We start from the raw sequence: 21,756 nt of genomic DNA, 5'->3' as shown, positions 1-21,756 counted from the left end.
TACAACATTTTGCAACACTATTTTGAAATAATATTACACACAAATATTATTTCTAAGGAGGAGCCTGTTCAAATGTGTCAAAGTGAAGTGGTGCAGTCCGCTTTATCTATTAGCATGCCATGTCCTCGCAGCTTTGATGTACAGTAATGGGGTGTGGAAGAGAGACATTGGGAAAATAAATAAATAAAGAGACAGTGCCCTCACAATAATAGCTACTGTCAGAAGGCGTTACAAGCCTTCACAACGCCTCTGAGCCAATTATTCTCCCGTCATGTGCACAGGTGTCACAAACATGGCGATGCCTCCAGAAGTGCAGCAAACACCTTTAATTAGAGCGAGAATAGAATAATGGTGGTTGGAAAACTGCCCGAACTATGTTGTTTACATACATCCTGAGGAAAGGAATGATCTGTGAGGTGTGAAGTCTTTAAGTATGAAGTATGTCAGAGGAATGATGAGTGGGGGGATGAGAATAATAAAACATTCTACTTTTTTTTTTTTTTTTATATATTAACCAAATGACTGGTTTTTGTGATGTCATAAACATAACTAAAAAAAGGTGAATTTAATGCCCCACATCCAGTTTTTCTGGGTAATTTACCTGATTGGATAAACTAGCTTCATACATAATACGATAGGTCAGCTTTCTACTTTGGCTTTTGTTTAAAGGATTGCCTTGGGCAGCTTCTGTGTGAGAAAGTTCTGCCAGAGTCATTAAAAAGTGACGATGTAATTTTGAGTTATTCTGCTTGTGAAAAATATAACCTCTTTAAACAAAGTGTGAATGGCTTTATTCAAGGTCACAGTATGTGTGTGTGTGTGTGTGTGTGTGTGTGTGTGTGTGTGTGTGTGTGTGTGTGTGTGTGTGTGTGTGTGTCTGTTTGTGCGCATGCGGGCAGGCGGGCACGCTCAACACTTTCTGTGTATTTTTACAGTCTATGGTTGCACTCTGGGGTAAAAGAGATAAGGGGAGCATTCTCGCTCTGGCAGAGAGCGAGAACAGAGGAAAGAGGGAAGGTTGGAAAACAACCTCTGAACCACTTTTATTTCAGCCCGTGTCTCTTATTTTCCCCACATCCCAGCGTGGATGTTAATATCCTTCAAAGGTATACCTTATTTGTGTGCCACCGAGCTATGCCTTGTCTAAACCCCGCAAAGGCTGGAGGTTTTTGATCCAAAGGTCCTTTTCATGGCTGCTAAGCCCATTTTTTGGGCTTGTTTGTGAAATGACTCCCTGTGTAAGCAGTGTGTGTGTGAGTGTATATATATATATGTGTGTGTGTGTGTCTGCGTGCATGTATGTTTACGGTTTAAAGGGAATGTGGGTGAGTAAAATGCGGTCAATGCTTCATATACCTGTATCGTTTGTTGTTCCCTGTACTCCCCCCTCCCTCCCTGTGCATTTGCTCCCAGCAGCAGGTTCCCCCCGGAGCCCCATCAATAAGACCACCCTGACCCTGATCAGTGTCATCAGCTGCGTGATCGGCCTGGTTTACTCTTCTCACCTGTCCTGCACCCTCGCTGTCCGAGTAATCCTACATGTGCCGGAGCACCTCATCGCTGACGGTAAGGATTTACAGTAGCCTAGCCTTCTTCACCACACACCTCTGTGGGCACTCAAAGCCCCAGGGGGCTGGGCTGGCATTTTTCCACAGCTCTCCCTGGAGTTCAGCTCGCTATTTCTCTCAAACAGAGTACCTGCGTTTTGCGGATGAGCTGCCGAGCTGCCGATTTGCTTTTCTCTCTCAAAGACAAAAGTAAATGCCAGGCCGACTGCCCCCTCCCTGCATTTCCCATGTGAGACCACACAACAGATGTGCCCTCAAAGCATCAGAGCACATTGAGGCCAGGTCGCAGCTAACCCTCCATCACTCTTCCCCCTTGTACTTTTTGATATGTTGAACCACCTCACTAATGAATTTCAATGTAGCACCTGCAGAAAAAAAAAGAAGAAAAAAAAGCACCGAGGGGGCCGAGCACCGACTCCTGCTTGCTCATTGGCATTTTTCAGCCGTTACAGGAGTGAGCTGGCAGTCCAGATATATTATAGACTGTGACTAGGTTCACTCATCTATCATCTGGAGGTCTGATTTGATTCGGAGCGCTGCTGCTTTCCGGTGGTATACGCTGGCCTGCCAGGGAGATATTAACATTCCAGGGAGGCGTCCAGTGAGGGAACTTTGAAAGGAAAGATGAAAGATGGTGAATTCGCCTGTTGAATTACAAAACTGGGATCGATTTAGAATGCTTCCATAAATGTCTCCACAATCTCATCAGACTTGATTTGATGTCATGGTAAATCAGATGAAAATCTGGAATCTACCACTGGGTGAAGAAGCTATTAATGCCAACAGCTGCGTGTGTGTCTGCCTTCAAATACTGTAAAGAAAAGCACAGAAACGTAGAGTCACAGCTTTCTCCTTGCCTTTAACATCAGGGAAAGTAATCATCTGGAGATGTTTGTCTGTTTACGCAGGATGACAATATCTATTGCTATTCAAGATAAGAAAGGAAAAACTTTTCTTTATGACTAACCTGGAGACTAAAATAGAAATATGATCATGGTTTATCATTTTAAATTGTATTTTGTGTAAATAGATTTCTGACTACCATCTGTGTTTTGCCTGAGACGTGTTAATAGTACATCTAAAACTATGATTTGGGGTGGCCCAGTGGTCAAAAGCCTAACGTTCCCCTCATAGTGATAGTGGCTGGGGACCTTTGTTGCATGCCATCCCTTGCTCTACCAACCCCTGGATGGCCATCTTCCAAAACATGAACATTTCAGTCATGCAGTGGCTCATAAAATTTGAAGGATGCTGATAATAGAAAGTCACCAAATGGTGGACAATCTTAGAGGCTGCTAAAGAGGGAAAAATGCCTTCAGGCCAGTGCAAAGTAGTCTGGATCAACAAAAGTACATTTCCAAGATAAAGCCTGACATTCCGCACATGGCTCACAGGCAAGATGTCCACTTTCTGTGTGTTGCCGTTCTCAAAATCCCAATTTTTACAAAAAAAACCCAACTTTGAGCTAGACGCTGACAATGGCAAGTTTGGAAGACACTTTGGATTGTGCAGTAAGGCAGGCCTGCTTGGTTCTTTCGGGGAATGATTGTAAAGATTTACAAAGAATATGGTTACGTAATTTACTATCTAAGTGAGACGTTTTGGGACCGATTGGCGGGAATAGCTATGGACGAAGTACACACGGCGATACAGTGGTAAGAGCAAATTACATTAAACCATGTATCGAGGTAATTTAAATAGCTCACGTTACTGTATTGTGTAAACGGTTAAATTAATTTAGTATTGTATGTGGCGTTTTGTTTTTCAGGATGCAAATGTTCCACCAAAAACAAGTTTCTTCCCGAGAACATTTTGCAGGGTTTTTTATTTTTTTTAATTTAACCTTTATTTAACCAGGTAGGCCATTGAGAACGGGTTCTCATTTGCAACAGCGACCTGGCCAAGAAAAGCATTAGCGTGCAGGACAACATACAGTTTCACATTCAGTACAATACAGGAATACAGAATACAAAAGGCTACATAAAGCCAAACAAAACAGTTAGTGCAAATTTTGATCTAGTTAGTGGTGTTGAATCACTTATAACGCAATATATATGAATAGGTCTATGTAAATGCTGAAATGTAGTGAAGAGTCAATAAACAATTAGTGCAAATTGTGGTCTGGTTAGTGATATAGGTCAATAATAACACAGTTAACCAGAATAGACAGTCTATGTAGATGTTGAATGTAGTGAAAAGTCAATATACAGTTAGTGCAAATAGTGGACTAGGTAATGATTTAGATCAGTAATATCACAGTATACATTAATAGACAGAATATATATAAATGCTGAGATGTATTAAAAAGTCGATATACAGTTAGCGCAGATTGTGGTGTACAAAAATTGTGTGACAACAAAGGATGGAGGAATGACAGTTGAGCATACCAGGGCGGATGAATAGTGCAAAAGGACATAAATAGAATATGATAGCAATGCAGGTGAAGCTGTGCATCTGTGCAAATATGCAATGGGGTGTGACTGAGGTATTGGATTGCAGTAATCTAATAGGGGGGTGTGAGAACAGAGCATGAATGATGGAGAACGGTTAGCACGTACAGTGATCGGACAGGAGCTCAGACAGATGTACTTTGAAGGCAGTTAGTGAGATAAGGGTTTTGAGTTTCAGGGTTTTTTGAAGTGCATTCCAATCATTTGCAGCTGAGAACTGGAAGGAGTGGCGGCCAAAGGAGGTGTGGGCTTTTGGGGTGACCAAGGAGATGTAACTGCTAGAGCGCAGGTTGCGGGTGGGTGAAGCTATGGTGACCAGTGAGCGTAGGTACAGCGGGGCTTTGCTTAGCAAGGATTTGTAAATGAGTTGGTACCAGTGAGTTAAGCGACGAGTGTGTAATGAGGGCCAGCCAACTAATGCGTAGAGGTTGCAGTGGTGGGTGTTAAGAGGGACTCTAGTCACAAAACGTATGCGTCCAGAACTTAGCGCCACCCAAGACGATTGTGATTGGTTTAAAGAAACGCAAACAACCAAGAGTGTTTTTTTTTCACCTATCCCCTAGAAGTAGTATCTGTGTGGTGTAGCCAGACCTTACTCCACAGCCTGTGGTGTGGCAATGCAAGACTAGTCTATACCCATGATAGACTCTTGACCCATGCGGCTCAGTCAGGCTGTACTTAGGCACAGTAGTGCTTTGACCTAAATACTAACACAAGGTTTAAGTCAGAGTTATTACTTTAATGTTTTTTCTTTGTTTTTTCCGTTGTTTAAGTGTTTCAGTTTTGCAGCATTTTCTACTCATAAATATCTTATGTGATATTGCTAAATGTCTGCATGACAATCCTATTCAGACGCTTAATGAAATGTTGTACAGTGGTGCTTAAAACAGCTATTAAGCCTGGTGCCCACTCCACCTATTTCATCTCTGGAGGTCCTTTCAGGGATACGTGGCCTCTTGTGAGATTCACATTTGAGATGATGATGAATATATTACTGGAGTTGGCTCCAGTTTCATATTTTATTACATGAGTTTTTATTTTTTTTGCCAGAAGTCAGTTACACTTTTTTTTGCATACATCCACAAAGCATTTATGTTTAACATTAGAATCCATTTCATGATTTAAAAACAAAAATTCTACATATATATCACAATTGCCAAAAGACATCAAATAGGACATAACATATGCCATAAAAACAGAAACATTGCTGATTGGCGTCTTACGTTTGAAAGTTTTTAGGAGCAATATTATGACTCTCCACAACAACAAAAAACAAAGAAAAAGAAGATGTGTCCGGTCATTTGCAGCGTGTGCTCTAGTTTTAAAGTGATCATCAAAGGGGATGGCACTAATTAGGGCACACAGAGCCTGCCAAGAAGTCATTAAATATGTTTGGGATAGCAAATTCCCGGCGCAGCCCATATTTGCAAACGGACAGGGCTTTGGTCAATGAGTGCTGCTGCTAATTTAAAGAGATCACACAGTGGATAGTCTATATCCGTGACTTCCATTCCACTTCCGGGATTACTCCGGTGCCGCAGGAAATGCATGGATGCATGTATTTTCGCTGATGTCCGTTACCTTACGCTTTCTTTGTGTTGGAATTCTAAACTCCGGTGGATTTTTGAGGACTATGGTTAACTGCTCCTCAGATCTCTGCAGGGTAAATCCAGACAGCTAGCTAGACTATCTGTCCAATCTGAGTTTTCTCTCACACGACTATTTTTGCAGCGGCAGAAATAATAGTTTCTTTCATGTACAGTATGTTAACCGAAATAAAATTATTCATCATCATCATCATCATCATCATCATCATCAAAAGAAACAACAGTATGATGCAGCTTATCAACATTGTGAAGATGTTAGTCATATATGTTCATACTTATTTTACGCCTATAATCACATTCATGGTAGCTGAAACAAATGTTGTCAAGTAAACAATGCACAACTAAATTAATTGTTTTAATTAAATCATAAAAACTTCCATTTAAAGGGCCCTTACAAGCTGTTCGCAGATGCAGAGGATGTGTTGACATGGCACTAGAATGCAACACTAATCCCATCACGTTGCTTTGTTTATGCCACTAATGAGAAGATCAGGGCGAGATGAGCGTAATTTGTGCGCAGATTCCTGGGGAGTTCAGGAGAAAACAGTGCTGAAATAAATTGTTAATCAATTGTTACTTGTTGATTCCACAGTCAATAATTGTACAATGCTATAGAGTGACATTGTTGACATGGTTTCTTTTAAGTAAAAGTGCAGAGTAGCCTGAACAGTTTCAGAGTTTGAGTGAGTTTCTATCCAGTTACAGTCACCAGGGCCCAGTTTTTCAAAAGCAAAAGAGGGATTCTGAACTAAGATCAGAGCATGTAATCCAATCTTACATTTGATCTGGATCAAACCTGCCCTTTGGGTTTTTCAAAAGTTTGAAAAAAACTTGGGATCTATTTGATCCAAAAAAACAGGATTATCCTGATCCCATCAGAAGGGTGGATTCAGTTGTGATTTTTCGACCCAAATAAAATCAGAGTGTTTTTTTAAGTGAATGATCACAAAATCAATGTTTACTGATGATATATACATTTCTTCATATTTGAAGCATATGTGAAGCATGTCACATCTAATGAGATATGGTAAACTTTATAAAAAAAACATAACAAAATAAGGAATGTAAAATGTTTCTGTTTATTAGTGTTTCTGTTTCTTAAAATTAAAACAAACAATGGCTATTTGTGGCCACCGGCATTTTGCCTACCTGTTCCATTTAAGGCTCTGGTAAACAGGATTTGGTAATCCTGAAATTTGGTATTTGAATCACAGTGATCCAATCCAATGTTCCTTTAAAAAACTGGCATAAAAGTAAGATGGATCAGGTGATCTTGGATAGCAAAACATGGGATTTTTTTATCCAATTTTATCCAGATTCCATTTTTTGAAAAACTGGGCCCAGGGCGTGTAGCCAATTCAACCTGCGTGCTATCGTCCTAAATATAACTGAATCAAATGCACACTGTATGTAAAGTCATTGGCTCAGCAAGAAATACATGATTAGGAGAGAAGTCCATAACACAATTTCTCTCTGCACCAGTGGGAAGGACAAAGAAGACAAGGTTTTTCAGTAAACCCGCAGCCAAACAAAGACCTTCCTTTGGTGCGAACAGTAAGCCCTCCAAGCTACACGAACATTTGATTCATTTATTTACGACATTGTCAGAGCCATCACCATTTTAATCTTTGCAAATATTTGTCCAAACACCATGGGAAATAAGCACACACAATTCAAACCTCTTCACTGTTGCTTTCCTCATCCCATCGCATGTGCTCTGCTGCAGGGCACCAAAGTGGCTGCATGTGGTTACTGATAATATCCAACAGAAGTGTTACTCATGTGTTTAAAGGTATTGTTTCATTAAAATGTTTCTGGCAGTTTCCTTATTTTTTATTTTTTTAATCTGTTAAGGTTTGTTGTCCTAGCTGGATTTCAGCTGTTACTTTAATGATACTAAATAATATTAATTATTTTTTTCAAATATCACAGTAGTGGTTGAGTAGGTTGTTTGTTGAGTTTTAATGCAATGTGGGCCAGGTTGATTTTGAAGCCAAATAAATCCTCTGCTTGTATTTATTTTATCAAATATTTATGTTCTGCCTTTATCAAACTATTTCATTATGAAGGTTTTCTAACATAAAAATGCCTCTCTTCCCCATTCTGTTTAGAGCGATACAATTGTCTGCTTGCTGTCTTTAAATCATCTGAAGTGTTTTTAGTTTCAAGGTCCAAAAAATAGTGTCTTGCTTTTCACATTTTTATATAAAAAAAAGAAAAAGAAAACACATCTTTTGAAATAATGAAATCAACTTTCAGTCCAAAAATGTGAGTTGCAGTTGTTTGGTTTCATGTTTTTAATGCATACTGCTTTGTACTTACTGTCCTTTTTCCCTTTCTTCTTACTCTGTCCTGCTTTTCCACCCTCCCTCCCTCCACCTGCCATGTATTCATCCACCCTCCATATCCCTTTGCTTCCTTTCCCATTCCTCTGTCTCTTCAACCGTCTATCCGTCTCTTTTTCTTCCCTCTGAATCTTCTTTCCTTCTACTCTGTGTCTTTTCATCCTTCCTCCCCAGGATCAAGGTATATTTTGCTGCAGGGGAGCCAGTTGGACGCCTCAGACTGGCTGAACCCAGCCCAGATCTTGTTGTACTACCAGCAGAACGCCAGCGGGCCCTGGGTCAACGAGCTGTGTGGACGACGCCTCCTGGATCCCTGTGAGCACCAGTGTGATCCGGAAACAGGTGAGCCGAGGACACAACATTAACAAGTATCAGTTCTGTTTCCATGGAAATCATATTTATTATTAATTTAAATTAGAGCTGGGCGATATGGAAAAAATCTAATATCAAATATCAATCAATATTGTTGACCAAATACCTCAATATCGATATTGCGGCGATATTGTAGGGTTGACAATTGGTGCTTAGAAAATAATATTTACACAATGAGAAAAATCTGATTTTATACCAAAACAATTCCACAACCAACAAACCCTGACCAAAAAAAAGATGCTAAAGAACAAGGTAATTTGTTTGTGAAATTGTGAAGAAAAACATCATAGGACCATCGTCAGCCCAACTTACAAACTATTCTTTAGACTTAAAGGGAAAGTTCACCACAAAATCAAAAATACGTATTGTTCCTCTTACGTGTAGTGATATTTATCAATCTAGATAGTTGTGGTGTGAGTTGCCCAGTGTTGGAGATATCGGTTGTATATATGTCTGCCTTCTCTCCAATATAATGGAACTAGATGACAATCGGCTTGTGGTACTTAAAGCGTCAAAACAATACATTTGAAAAACTCAACAGCTATGTCTCTTTCCAGAAATCATAACCCGGTTACTTAAGATAACCCCCAGACCTGGTTGTGAGTAGTTTCATGTAGGAACTATTTTCTGTATCACCATGCAGAAGGAAGCGTACTCATGGACGAGAGGCTTGTGACAGTGATGTAAACATTAACGTCATTAACGTCCTCCTCGGCTAAGCTGTAGCATTAGCAGTATCGATTCGCTACAGTTACAGCTCAGCCAAGGAGGACGAGCCTTTTGTTATTCATTACTGATGAAATCAATTAAGTTGTGGTGAACAACAGACACAGAGGAAGAATGTTGCGGTTGTTGCAGTTTTGGATTTTAGAATTCAGTGAACAATTGGAAGCTCCGTTTTGTTTGTGCAAATCTGGCTCGATAATAGCATAATGCAGCACAGTTTTGTTGTTTATTCGTTCATTGGTAATGGCTTGTAAACTTGCTGTGGTCAGAGAAAGAGGGGGGACATTCCAGGTTTTGTCTTCTGTGGAGTCCCAGTCCTGCAAAAAGCCTCCAGAGCTTGCAGTGTTTGTCACTCACCAGCGACTCTTGTTCTTGTGTCCAAAACCCAGTGGCAGTGAGTCAGTGGCTGTACGAAGGAGCCTCTTTAAATGTTTACAGGTACAAGGGCGTAACTTTGGGTTCAACATTGTGGGGGGGTTGAGATCTTCACTTTTTGAGCATCACACACTTCATTTCTTGCATTCTGGTGAATGTTTCTGCAACAATTTGTGCCTTTTCTGCATCAAGTTATGGTGCAAATGTATTTATTCATGTAAAGGGTAATATAATAATTGAATATATATAATATGATAATATAAAAAAAAATGTTAGGGGGGGTTGCACTGGCTCGTTTTGATTATTGGGAGGGGATTGTAACCCCTCCATTTCTCCTGTAAATTACACCTATGTACAGGTGTGACCATGGCTATGGTCCATTGCACTGCAGGGCCTGAAATGGAAAATAAATTGTCTGGAGCACTCAAGCTGACTTTCCCCAGGGGAACTGTAGGCGGAGCTGATCAATTAGTTTGCATGTTTCCACTGTCTATTTTAAACTGGATGGATATTCTAAGCAACATTTGAAACTTAATAGATGAATTCATTATAGCATATAGATAAACTATAATGCAAATGAAAAGCAATATGTGCACTGCTTTTGTCTCAACCTACTGGAGCGGTAAAACATTTCTACATTTTGCAAAGGTTAAGGAGTATTTGCCAAAATGTGATCTACTTGTCAGAGCCCCTTCATCTAGTATGTGATTGTGGTATAACTGTTTTTTCCCGAACAGATTAAGTGACATTTTAAATCCAAGCCATCACATTTTTTTACTCTAGGACTAACAGTCTAGTACATTTCACAGCAACAAAAAAAACAACACAGCAACAGTTTCAGTGACAGGAATAACAAAAAGAACAGAATTAAAACTAAATACATATCAAATATAATACAAAACAATCATAGAATCAATATCAAATGTCATATCTGATGAATGTTACTGGGTAATTATGTCAGAACAGCACAACCACAGATAAGGCTTCAGAACTCATAAAAGCCTCTATTAACCCTCTGAGGTCTAAGGGCATTTTCACACATCTTCTTAAATTTACCTTTTTAGGGTATTTGCATATAACTGATCCCCATGTGTTTTATATCAAAATGTTTGAAATTAGATTACCGAAGTAAGTTATGTATGATTAAAATAGGAAATAAATGTCTGAAATGAAATTTTGTAATATTGCTTTTTGAGTTGGAGTTTTGTCAAACATTGTTTGGACGCGCCGGTGCGTCTTTCATCCTCTGAGGGTTAATTAGAAAACATCTGGTGGATTATTACAACAAAATAAATTGTAAGTATGTATTTGACTGTGAGAACTAAAATATATTGTAAAATTGCCTAAGCTGTGCTCCCTCCAGTGTTTGTTCTGTATTTCGCTACTTTTGCACAAAATCTAGCGACAGTTGCCACTCAGCTCTATCTGCTCATTGCTCTTACAAACTGCTGTAATGTGACTGTGCAGTCACAGAAGTTTTGGTAAGGGGACGGCTGACTAGGCTGAAAAACATGATGAAAGTTATCTTTAATCAGTTTGAGCCACTCCCCTGCTCGATTTAGTTTAGTTTAATTAATTACTTGCGACAAGTGCCATATGCAATCTCATATAAATGCACTTAGTTCTTTCAGCCAAAGGTTTATATTACATTGGATTAAATATCGGATTAAATACTTTTTGGTAAATTAGAGTTAGCAGACTGCATTGTGGTCAATTTTCCACTGCTCTTCCTGCAGCTTGTCATTTTGCTGTCACTCACTGACAGAGCTGATATGTGGTAATGTGCTGAGACCACAGCTGAGCACCACTCGCCTGTAAGAGCAGGGCCACAATGTAGAAAGAAGAAGAAACCTGTATTGTTATTATTATTATTTGTACAGTACATTGTAGTGCAATTTAATCTCTTCATTTAACCCATCCTAAGCATTAGGAGCAGTGGACAGCCACATAGCATCCGGGGAGCAACATGGGGTTCAGTGTCAATCTCTGCTCATGCACACACATTCATTCTCCCTTGTGGGAGGGAGAGGCTTAGGAGACCGTTTTGGGCTTTAGCAGAAAGAGGGGAGGGACTGAGAAGTTGTCGATGTTAAAAATTTTTTGGCTAAGTCCTGGATCTTCGCAATCCTACCTACAGCAGCAGTTGTTATCATCATGGGATCCGACAAACATGCTTGTATATGCACATTTGTAATCATTCAGAAGATATTAATACTATGACTAAGCCTGCAACATTTAACAGTTTTGATCAAAAAACGTTTTTAAATTAGGACGCTAAACATGACACGTTCACTGTCCCTGTAGAGGCGTTGACAGAAACTTCTGCCTCGCCAGCAAAAACAGGCTTCTCACATACAAAAATAGCCCTGGCTTGAAGAAGAAAAAAAGAATCAACAAAACTTTAAATGAGTTATTTTATGAAAATTGCTTTCATTTTGTTTTCATCAGGTGAGCCTGAAATAAGTAAATCATGTTGTTTTTGCTTAAAAATAACAACCTGCCTGAAGTTATAAGGATTCATTTCTCTATGGTTTTTAAATTATTTTTAGGACTTAAATATGAATTGCTTATATCTGTTCATATCAGAATGATCTATTCATATTTGTTTACTCATGCCTAATGGACACAACTAAATGGTGCCCAGAATAAATCATTACCTGGTGTCTTGTATCTGCCAGTGTGTCACTCAAAGTCTGAGTGCAGGAAGAAATCTCACATTTTAAGTGGAGGGAGTGTCTTCCTTGTTTTGCTCCATTTTTCAGCAGCCTAACTCTCCCCTTTTGCAATACACAGTTCTGAGATTTTTTAAATGAATTAAAAAGCTGGGTTAGTGTGTCTCATGCTTACCTTTCTTGAAGTAATTTCTGAGACTCACCCACACACCCAAATCCACACTATGCCCACTCCTTAAAAGGATGTTTTTCATTTGATGCATTGGTAATGAAACCATTCTGCATACATATACTTGTGTGTGTGTGTGTGTGTGTGTGTGTGTGTGTGTGTGTGTGTGTGTGTGTGTGTGTGTGTGTGTGTGTCATTGTGACAGTGAGAGTGAGTGAAAGTGTGTGTGGGCTGCAGGGAAATTGCAAAGGTGCTATAGATAGCCTAAATCCAATCCTCATTTCTGCTGGAGGAGATACTGATGAAAACCGAAATGTGCTGCAACAATATCTGTGCTGCTCCTGCAAGACATTAAACGAGACGGGGGAAGTTTTAAAGCGTGGTTCTTCCATGTTTACGGGCTGGTTTCACCACCTTCTTCCCCTTTCTAGAATGTGTGTGGGACTATATGTCACACAAAGGGACACGTTGTGCCTCTGGAGACGCATGTCCCCACATCATAACATACTGGCTAGATTAATTTGACTGCGTAATGGATCGGTGTGTGGAAATCTGCCTAATGAGCGGAATCACAAGTGTCACAAGTGACACAACAGTGCATGAAGAGAAACATACTTCCAGTGCAGCCATTGCTGCCCACACAACAGATCAAGGGTTCCAGGCTTTTTAAGGGCAATCTGGACATCTTGCTCAGTCTGGTCGCCCTAACTACACTTCTGTTCTATGTGCTTTAAAAGGTGACAAATAGCTGGGTGGGACTTGATGAAAATAAAGCGTGAAGCTTAGAAACTGGCTCAGCGCCTGCATATTTAGCAATTAGGGTACAGTATGTAACACCTTGCAATTGTAACACAAGTTTGAGCTGAGTGCCGTGACCTTAGAGTGCGAGGAAACGGCAATTAAAGCAAGAAGAGGCGTTTAGCATTGTTCAGCAGCTATGCAGCATATCTAAATGAAATGCTACAGCTCCTGTCATCTCATTGCTGCTCCAGCAATACTTTTTTTTTTTTCCTGGACACAATTTAGACTGTCATTCAGTCAAAATTGCCGTTCTAGTGTCAAACATCTCAGCTCTTTTTACTGCACATTTAACAAAGCAGCAAAGTTGAAATTACTGTATGATCAGAGCTGTAAGGATGCTGTTTTCAGTTCCTATGACACACCATTCAGGTGGTGTTTCAGGAAAAACATTATGCATTTTACATGTATAATTGAAAGGTTGAAAGGGCAGAGCATTTGATTAAATAATGAGCACTTTGAACTCGACCTCATTACTAAGAAGAAACTTAAATATGAATTAATTACAGTTTTTGGAATGTAAATTAAATATTTACTTTACTGTTTGTTGAGAGTTTATATAAACCAATACATTATAAAATACATTGTGCTCACCATGTTTATTGCAGAGATCTCGACATGCAGCATCATTACTCAAAAGGAGTCTGACAGGGCAAGAAACATGAAGTCAGACAATCACAGGTTTTAAACAGATCCCAGTGTTAGCCAAATTTACTTAGAAGAGAAAACAAAGTCTGTCCACAAACCGTGATAGATCTTTCAGTTTCAACTTCATGGTTCTACATTGACCCATAATTGGTACTATTGCCAACATGACATATAACTTGACATATCAGCCACTACAAGAGTTTAACTCGACCTAGTCTTTGAACTGACAGGGCCTCCAATTAAGAGCACACGCAGATTATCTTGAATAGAACTGCTATCAAATTCAAACGGCCCCAAAAACTCACAAACTGCCTTAGTCATTTCTTTTTTATTCAAGTAACATCTGCAGGAAAATCAGTGACTCTGATTTACTTTAGCCTGGCAGGTACTGACAGTTGACCTTTTCCATTAACAGTGGTGTATAAGCCACGGGCTTCTGCCCTTCACTTGCCTCCTATTGAGCATGAGCAGAGCGTGTTGTACATGTTACCCATGAGTAACCCTCTAAATCAAAGGTGAGGCCCCATCACTCATACTGAGCAAAGTCAAGGCCGACATTTCTCCTGGGAGCTGACAGCAGAACAAAAAGCCGATGTTTCACTGTTCTTTGCTAAAAAGGCTTCGCTCATCAGGAGGATGCCAACGCAGAGCATGCACCGAATCCACATCCCTGCACCACTCAGCTTTTTTTGTCCCATTGGTCAGCTATTGGACATTGAAGCTCAGTATTAGTTTATTTTTGATTTATCAAACAGATATCAGTAGATCAATCTTAGAAATATCCATTGACCCTGTCTGCATATCAAACAAATCCCACTGGGGGTCCTGAACCTGGGGTTCAGTTTTAGATGACCACAATGCCTCCATTTGTAGGCAGTTACAGTTGAGCAGTGTTGCATGTGATCCTATTAGCAATAGCCCCAAGATGTTCCCTTAGGCCAGAATGCTAAGTGGATTTTGGGAAATCGCAGTCCCAGACAAGCTTTGCTTTAGTAAATAATGACAGTGCCAAGTGTCTATTCATTAGAATCACTAATCACTGATATAATCACTTCCCATTTAGGTAGGGATGTCATTCAGTCAAAGCACCAGTCAGATAACTGTGAAAAACTGAGTCTATTAAATGTAGACATTTGGAGTAAGGATTCATAGTTTATTTCAGTATTTACTTTTAGGATATCTTGCAGTAGTTTACTTTCTGCAATTAAGCTCCAACAAGGAAACCAAGAAAGCCAAAGTTGTCTTTGTGTGTCCACTGTGCTTCACGAAATGTAGGCTAGAGATGAAGCAAGTTAGATGGGCAACACATTACAAAGTGACCACGTGGTTTGAGATGTAGTATTTGTGTTTGATGAATTGTAACAGGTAGAACAATATATTGCAATACAAAACCATAATGGTAGCATTGGGGAGCTGAAATCCCAATATCAACTGCACATACCAGTTAGGAATGAAAAACTGCCATTTTTTTTGCCAACCTTTTTTCAAAGTCAGAGTGCCAGTGTGCCAAGGCTGTTTTTAGACACAAAATGTTTTTTCAGGATATGCTATTTGGCTAGAAGCAATAAGAAAACAAGTCGCAGCTCTGTGTGTGACAGCTAAGACAAACCTGCCAGAAAGCCCAGTCTCTCTTACATTTTTTTATATGAATGGTCATTTTGCCTCAATTCGTAGTGTTATTTGCCTTTCCTTCTGCTTTGTTTGCTTTGGAATGATTTTTGTGTAACTCAAGTTCTTGGGGAAGGTCCATAAAGTTCATACATTTGTTGTCTTTCTTCACGAGAACATACTTTTTAGTCAGGCAATTTGTTTATGCTTTAATTTAATTATGTGGATATCTGCTTGTAAAACAAAATGATTCATACATTCCAGAAATACTAAAGAACAACATGTTGGAACTGGAGTTTTTAATTTTTTTATTTTAATTTAACCTTTATTTATACAGGTAATCTCATTGAGATACATTGTCTCTATACAGGGACAATACACAACATCATTGTTACAGACAGACAAAAAGATTACAACAGTATTAACAATATTTACCAAATAGTACATACACTATTTGAATGAAAGTGCCAAGTAGACTTAACACTAAACACACACACACACACACATACTAAAAACAAGAACAATAACCAAATATGTTTTTTCCTGTGCCCTTAAAATGAGTTTAAAACTCCCTAGCCAGATCAAGCTCTTCAATTTTAGGTTTTGCTGCAGTGTATTCCAGGTTGAAGGGGCTTTACCAAGCTCTTTGCAAAGTGACGTTGATTACTGAAGGTAATCAACGTCGGTTTGGTGGCTTGGCTACTCCCACGCTTTTTTATTTTTAAACCACTGTAGCTGGCCACTTAACCAGTATCATTTTTAGCTAGCCATGAACATGTCAGTGCTAATCAGCCACAATAGCCCTACATATTAGCTGGCTTGCTAACTGGCGTTTGGAAAGTGAGCTAGCTCATTTGCTTACCGTGCTAGCAAATGAGCTAGCTGTCATAAATGCTTGTGTGACCAGACACTAAGAAATGTAACTCACAGTTTGTCCATCGTATGTCTAGACATAACATAGCAAACACGTTTTTTTCTGGCTAAGTGTGCTTCAGTGTCAAACGTTTCATGCAGAATGATGACAATCAAATGTATGTTGTCATACAGTAAGGTTTCCATGTCATAACAGTGTGGCAGTGAGCCAGTGATTCATGCAGTGTCCTTATCAAACCTGTCAGGAAACCATCCATTAACATGATGCACAGTGCTTTCTTTAGTTGCCATTGTCCATTCATTTACATTTTTAGAGCAGCTCCTTTTAAAGCACCCTGCTGGAGAACTATGTGAGCTTTTGCTGAGACATTTGTGGCTCAAATAGCTGAAAAAGAAACCATGACTCCATCATTAAAAATAATAGATGATTAAGAGTTCTCTGACTGCCTGAATAGGAAAATCTTTGGGATAGCTCTCATGGAGTAAAATTAAAGAAGAGGAGCAAAGGGAATTCTCCAATACATTAAAAAAAGGCTTGACTGTAATGAACACATGATTGAATATCACTGCCTTTCTGTTTGCAGGAGAATGCCTTTGCCTCGACGGCTACATGAAAGACCCGGTCCACAAGCACCTCTGCATCCGCAGTGAGTGGGGGCCCAATCAGGGGTAAGTTATGATAATCACCTCATTATGATTGCTCATTATCAGGTAGAGGAAAGGCTGGAAAAATCATTTACAACAAGGGAGTCCTCCTACACATCGAACAAGGCCATTCATTTGGTCAAACAGATAAATCAAAAAGAATTGTGAATTCGACAAAACTGCAGGAGCAGCTTAACTACACAGATTTATACACAACTATTTAGTTGTATACATAAAATACAGTTATCTACTTTAGGTAGTACTTAGCAAAACAACTGCTTAAAGGTACTATGTGAAGTATTATACATGTATTAATCGCTTCATTGCCAGTGTGAACAGATTCTAACTTAATTGGTAACTACCGTTTTTTTCAACCTGGAACAACCAACCTGGCGAAACAAGCTACGATTTAAGTTAATAGGGCAATTGTCCAGCTTGTATTTACCTTCACAAAAGAGCTCGTTTTGCCACTGACAGGCTCAGATTAATATTCTAAGTGTCTGACAACATAGTAGTTACCAGTAGTTACCCTTTAAAGTCTGAGACCTTCCCCGACTTTATTGGTTGCCTATAACAGTCTGTGGACGGACTTCTGTGTAAAGGACTCGGGACAGTTTTGCAGGGAAAATAAAAGTATGTGAAGTTTATGCGCTCTTTTGAGTGCCTTGCCTCTTTTCAGCTCCCCTACAGCGCCAACAGTGTACAACACTAGCTAATGCTTGCCTAGAAAGGGAGTCCGCTAACATCAACAAACAAATGGCACCCACCACAGCACATAGTCTAACAAAACTTCCATAAAAATTTTAATAAATACAGTCTCTTTCAATGTCAAATGCTGGGTGGCTATCATTTCTCTGTCTGCAAGACAGAGATCCTTATGATTGGTCCTAAAAAAGCAATTTGTCTTGGGCCTCAAATATTTTTCACACAGAAATGAGAAATATGTCTTTTTTGACTCTGACTGAAAATTGATTTTAAAAAAATGTTGTCATTAGTAGCAGCTTTTTCCACAAGAGGTTGATAGCGGAAATTAAACATTTTGCCACTTTTAGGGATCTGGAGAACATCTTTCATGCTTTTATTATGTAACGTCTTGACTGCTGTTACTTTTATAACTAACTTATGTGGGAGTCATCTGTGTGTCGCCTGCAGCTAGTTCAAAATGCAGCATCGAGGCTCCTCACTGGCACTAAAAAGAGACCAAATCCCCTCTGAACCAGCCTCCATTTACTGGTTACCAGTCAAATACAGAAATGATTTTAAGATTTTTGATTTTATCTTTTTAAAGCATTGCATTGTTATTGCCCTTATATACTCAAATACTTATCATTTTATGTTCCCAGTCAAAGTTCAGTGAGTAGTTTTCCATTGCTGCCCCCATACTGTGAACCAGTTTACGTCACTGTCAGATCTTATTCATACTGCCATTTTTAGATGTATTTAGAGATTTATAGACCCACTGTTTTACAATCACGTTTGAGTCCCCTTAATACTTAATATAACTATAGCTTTACTGCTCATTATATATTAAATCACTCTGTAAAGCAATGTGCTCTACACATACATTTGACTCCATTTGAATTGACTTAAAGGTATAAAGCTGTGAAAGTAATTACCAAAGCTACTTACCAAATGTTACTGCCTGGCTGACCTACTGCATTGCTGTGCCTTGTTTATTTATTTGTGAATAATTCAATTGGGTAAGCCAGTGATTTAATATAGAGTAGTGGTATTGTTTTATTAAAGAGTAAGAAGCAGCAGAGACTGAGATATTCCAACTATTAGTATGGGTCAAGCTCCAAAAATCCTGAATTCTACAATTTACATAAAGCAACCAACAGCATCTTTTTATTAGATTTAATTTATTTCAAATGCACACCTGTATTTATTAATTCAGACTTTTTCTAATAGATGTGTCTCCAAACCAAACACAAGATAACCCAGCTGACATCACTGTGACATCATCCGTGATAGTTTCATGCTAATTTGACAAAGCTCCTTAGGAGCCACAGCTTATTTTCATTGACTAAGAAGTACTGCACTCCCCATGAAGAGTATTCTCGCTTTGCCAAACCATCCTCCACAGCGCTGCGGAGGAGGGTCTGGCTAGTCCACACAGCATTTCGGGATGGTTCACCCTGGTCACACAGAATTCCATGAAATGATCACGAATTGTTAACACTGCATTACATGGTGGTGGCACGGAATGTGTGAAAAATCCGTGTGGCCACCACGGAAAACAATGCCAATGTAAAGTCAATGAGAAGATGACGTAGCATTAAGAGCGACTATGGTAGCGAGTACTGTGTAAGGCCGGAATTCTGTGAGATCAGGTTGTCTGGTTTATTGGCATTTCTTTGAACCAATCACAATCGTCATGGGTGGCACTAAGCTCCGCACGGAGCCGCTGCAAATTAGCCTGGGGAAGGAACTTGTTTTGGTAGAACGTGTATGTTCAAAGTTGTTTTAGTCGTGAGAGAGAAAACTCAGATTGGACAGATTTTGTCTGATATTGTTGGAGTGCCTCTAAACCCAAAACACTTTAAGTCGCAGGCCTAAAAAGACAGTTGTATACATGTTAGCACTACCAATAAATCACTTGTAGGCAGATGGTGAGTCAGTTAAGTTGTGGCTGCTCTATCATGCGTTTTGGTCTCCTCATCTCTTTGGGTGCAAGGTCACTTCTTCTATATTACTATAATGATTTTGAGTGATGACTTGATAGATTTTGGCATTGAAAAATGCTGTTTCAGACCCCATCCCAGGAAGTCATAGAAACGCTTAATTGGGTTCACAACTGCTTGTTAAAAAGTCCTTGACATTTGGCAGACACCACAGCCAACTACTTGGTGACCACTCCCACTCAGGGTGTATGTGTAGGGCCACTGTTCTAAAAGTACTGCTTACATAAAAATAAGACAGTATCAACAGGACAGTTCCCTTTGTGACCCAACATACCATGTGATTTTCTATGGAATTATAATGGGATTACTCTAATTTTATTAGTTTTTTGTCACTCCAGTTTTGAGCAGATTCAAACCATACTGTGAAAATATAGTTATGTCTCAATTGTCATATATATATATATATATATATATATATATATATATATATATATATATATATATATATATATATATATATATCCCTTTTAAAATGTTATGAGTACATAGGTTCATTGTGATCAATCTTGCAATCACAGCAATATTATTTAATGTGATTTGTAATTAATGTGATAAAGTACCTCAATTTTTCAGGTATTGAATTGCCCAAAAAACATTCCCAACTGGATATTTTATCTATAATTAGATTTTTAATAGGTTTTTTACCTATGAAAAACAAAGGAAAAAATCCTGCACTTGCTCTTGCCTTGCTCTTGCCTTTGATGTTATCGTCCAACGCACCTGCGCAGTAGAATTTAAGATGTACGCGCTGTTCCTGCAAAAAAATAATGGATTTTTTAAGAAATGTGATTCAAAGTATATGTATATATACCTTGATATAAGCGTTTATCCTATATTGCCCAATTATTGTGTGCAGAAGAGAATGGCACATGTTAAAATCTCTGGTCTCTTTGTCCCTGTATCATGTAAACTGAGCTGTGGACTCCTGTTTGTGAAGAGAGAACAATGAAAAGAGCAGAAGGTTGTAGAAATAGTTGCCAATTATACGCTTGTTAAAAAAAAAAAAAAAAAAAATTATATATTTTTTTAATTTTGAACAGCTATTATTTCAAATATAATATATATTAACAACTAATTTATGGAACCCGGAGTGTACCCCCAAAATAATAATATACATATACAGTAGGTTCTGATGGGTCTGAACCAACGCCTGACTCCCGCCAAACACATTACAGCTGGCCAATCAGATCCAGTTGCTGCTCTGTGGGTTGGACTTCATTACATTTTTAGATGGCCCACTGCTCATCTTTACATTGAATTGCACATTGAATTACAATTGTGAGATGACATGTGAAAGATGGCAGGAAGAAAGATAAGTAAATGTAATACCAAAAAGTAAAGTTAAAACGCTACAACTTATTTTGTTGTTTCATTTTAAAACTGAATTATTAATGAATCATTTCATGTGTCAATTATTTTATTAATTGATTAAAGTGAATCACTGTTAATAATAATATAATTATTCCAATAGCCCATTCCAGGTGCCATTATTTATCCCGTTTATATGTGCCATACTTTAATTTAGATGAACAGGTAAGATCGAAAATAATTCGATTTATTTAAAGCTTTAGTGCATAACTTTTTGATATTAATGAATATCCGTTACCTTCAAGCCATTTCAAATGAGTTGATGCAAAGCTAATTCCACATAACTCTCTGTATTTCTCAGTATGGCTATGTTCAGAAGATTGTTTTGAAACTCAAGCGAAGATAATTACCGCTTCTGAAGAGTCCGTCATGTTTTTTTAATCTAAAATAATTGGCTACAAGCAACTGCGTGGGGGAGGGGTTGGGGCGGTGCGCGATCACGGGAGGCTTGTATCATGTGGACGCACCGACAGTTTTGTTGTGATTACTTAGAATTCCTCATAGGGGAGACAGAAACTATGCGCTATAGCTTTAAACCCATCTTGCATTATCAGCAAAACTGACCAACTGAATAGCTGCAAAATGCATTGTTTACTACCACCTTAAAACATTTAATCATGCAGTAAAGATTAGTGGTACGGGTAAATTATGATAGGAGTACTAGTTCTTGTCTGTGACATCACCAGCAGACAGCGCATGCCATTTTCTCTTTATTTTGACTGAATCTCTCAGTGGATGTTCAAAATGTGGATCTTTTTGGTCTATGTGTTTTGAAAAATCGGAATTTTCCCGTTAGCACACCCAACTGTGCACCTCTGTATCTCATTTCCCATGGTGCTCTCCTTGTG

The 21,756-nt window shown here is 38.8% G+C and overlaps 1 protein-coding gene across 1 annotated transcript in view; it reads left to right on the top strand.

Moving 5' to 3' along the window:
- astn1 (astrotactin 1) overlaps positions 1–21,756 on the top strand; it is a 402,453-nt gene that overhangs the window by 122,102 nt on the left and 258,595 nt on the right. Inside the window, exons 7-9 of the mRNA XM_078264989.1 lie at positions 1,414–1,566; positions 8,145–8,312; positions 16,796–16,880. Coding sequence (XP_078121115.1) covers positions 1,414–1,566; positions 8,145–8,312; positions 16,796–16,880 — 406 coding nt within the window. The remainder of the gene's footprint in view (positions 1–1,413; positions 1,567–8,144; positions 8,313–16,795; positions 16,881–21,756) is intronic.

The sequence above is a fragment of the Sander vitreus genome, chromosome 12 (assembly GCF_031162955.1).
Source record: "Sander vitreus isolate 19-12246 chromosome 12, sanVit1, whole genome shotgun sequence".
In the NCBI taxonomy this organism is placed as follows: domain Eukaryota; kingdom Metazoa; phylum Chordata; class Actinopteri; order Perciformes; family Percidae; genus Sander; species Sander vitreus.
The sequence above is the reverse complement of the archived record's forward strand: the minus strand, read 5'-3'. Positions and strand labels throughout refer to the sequence as shown.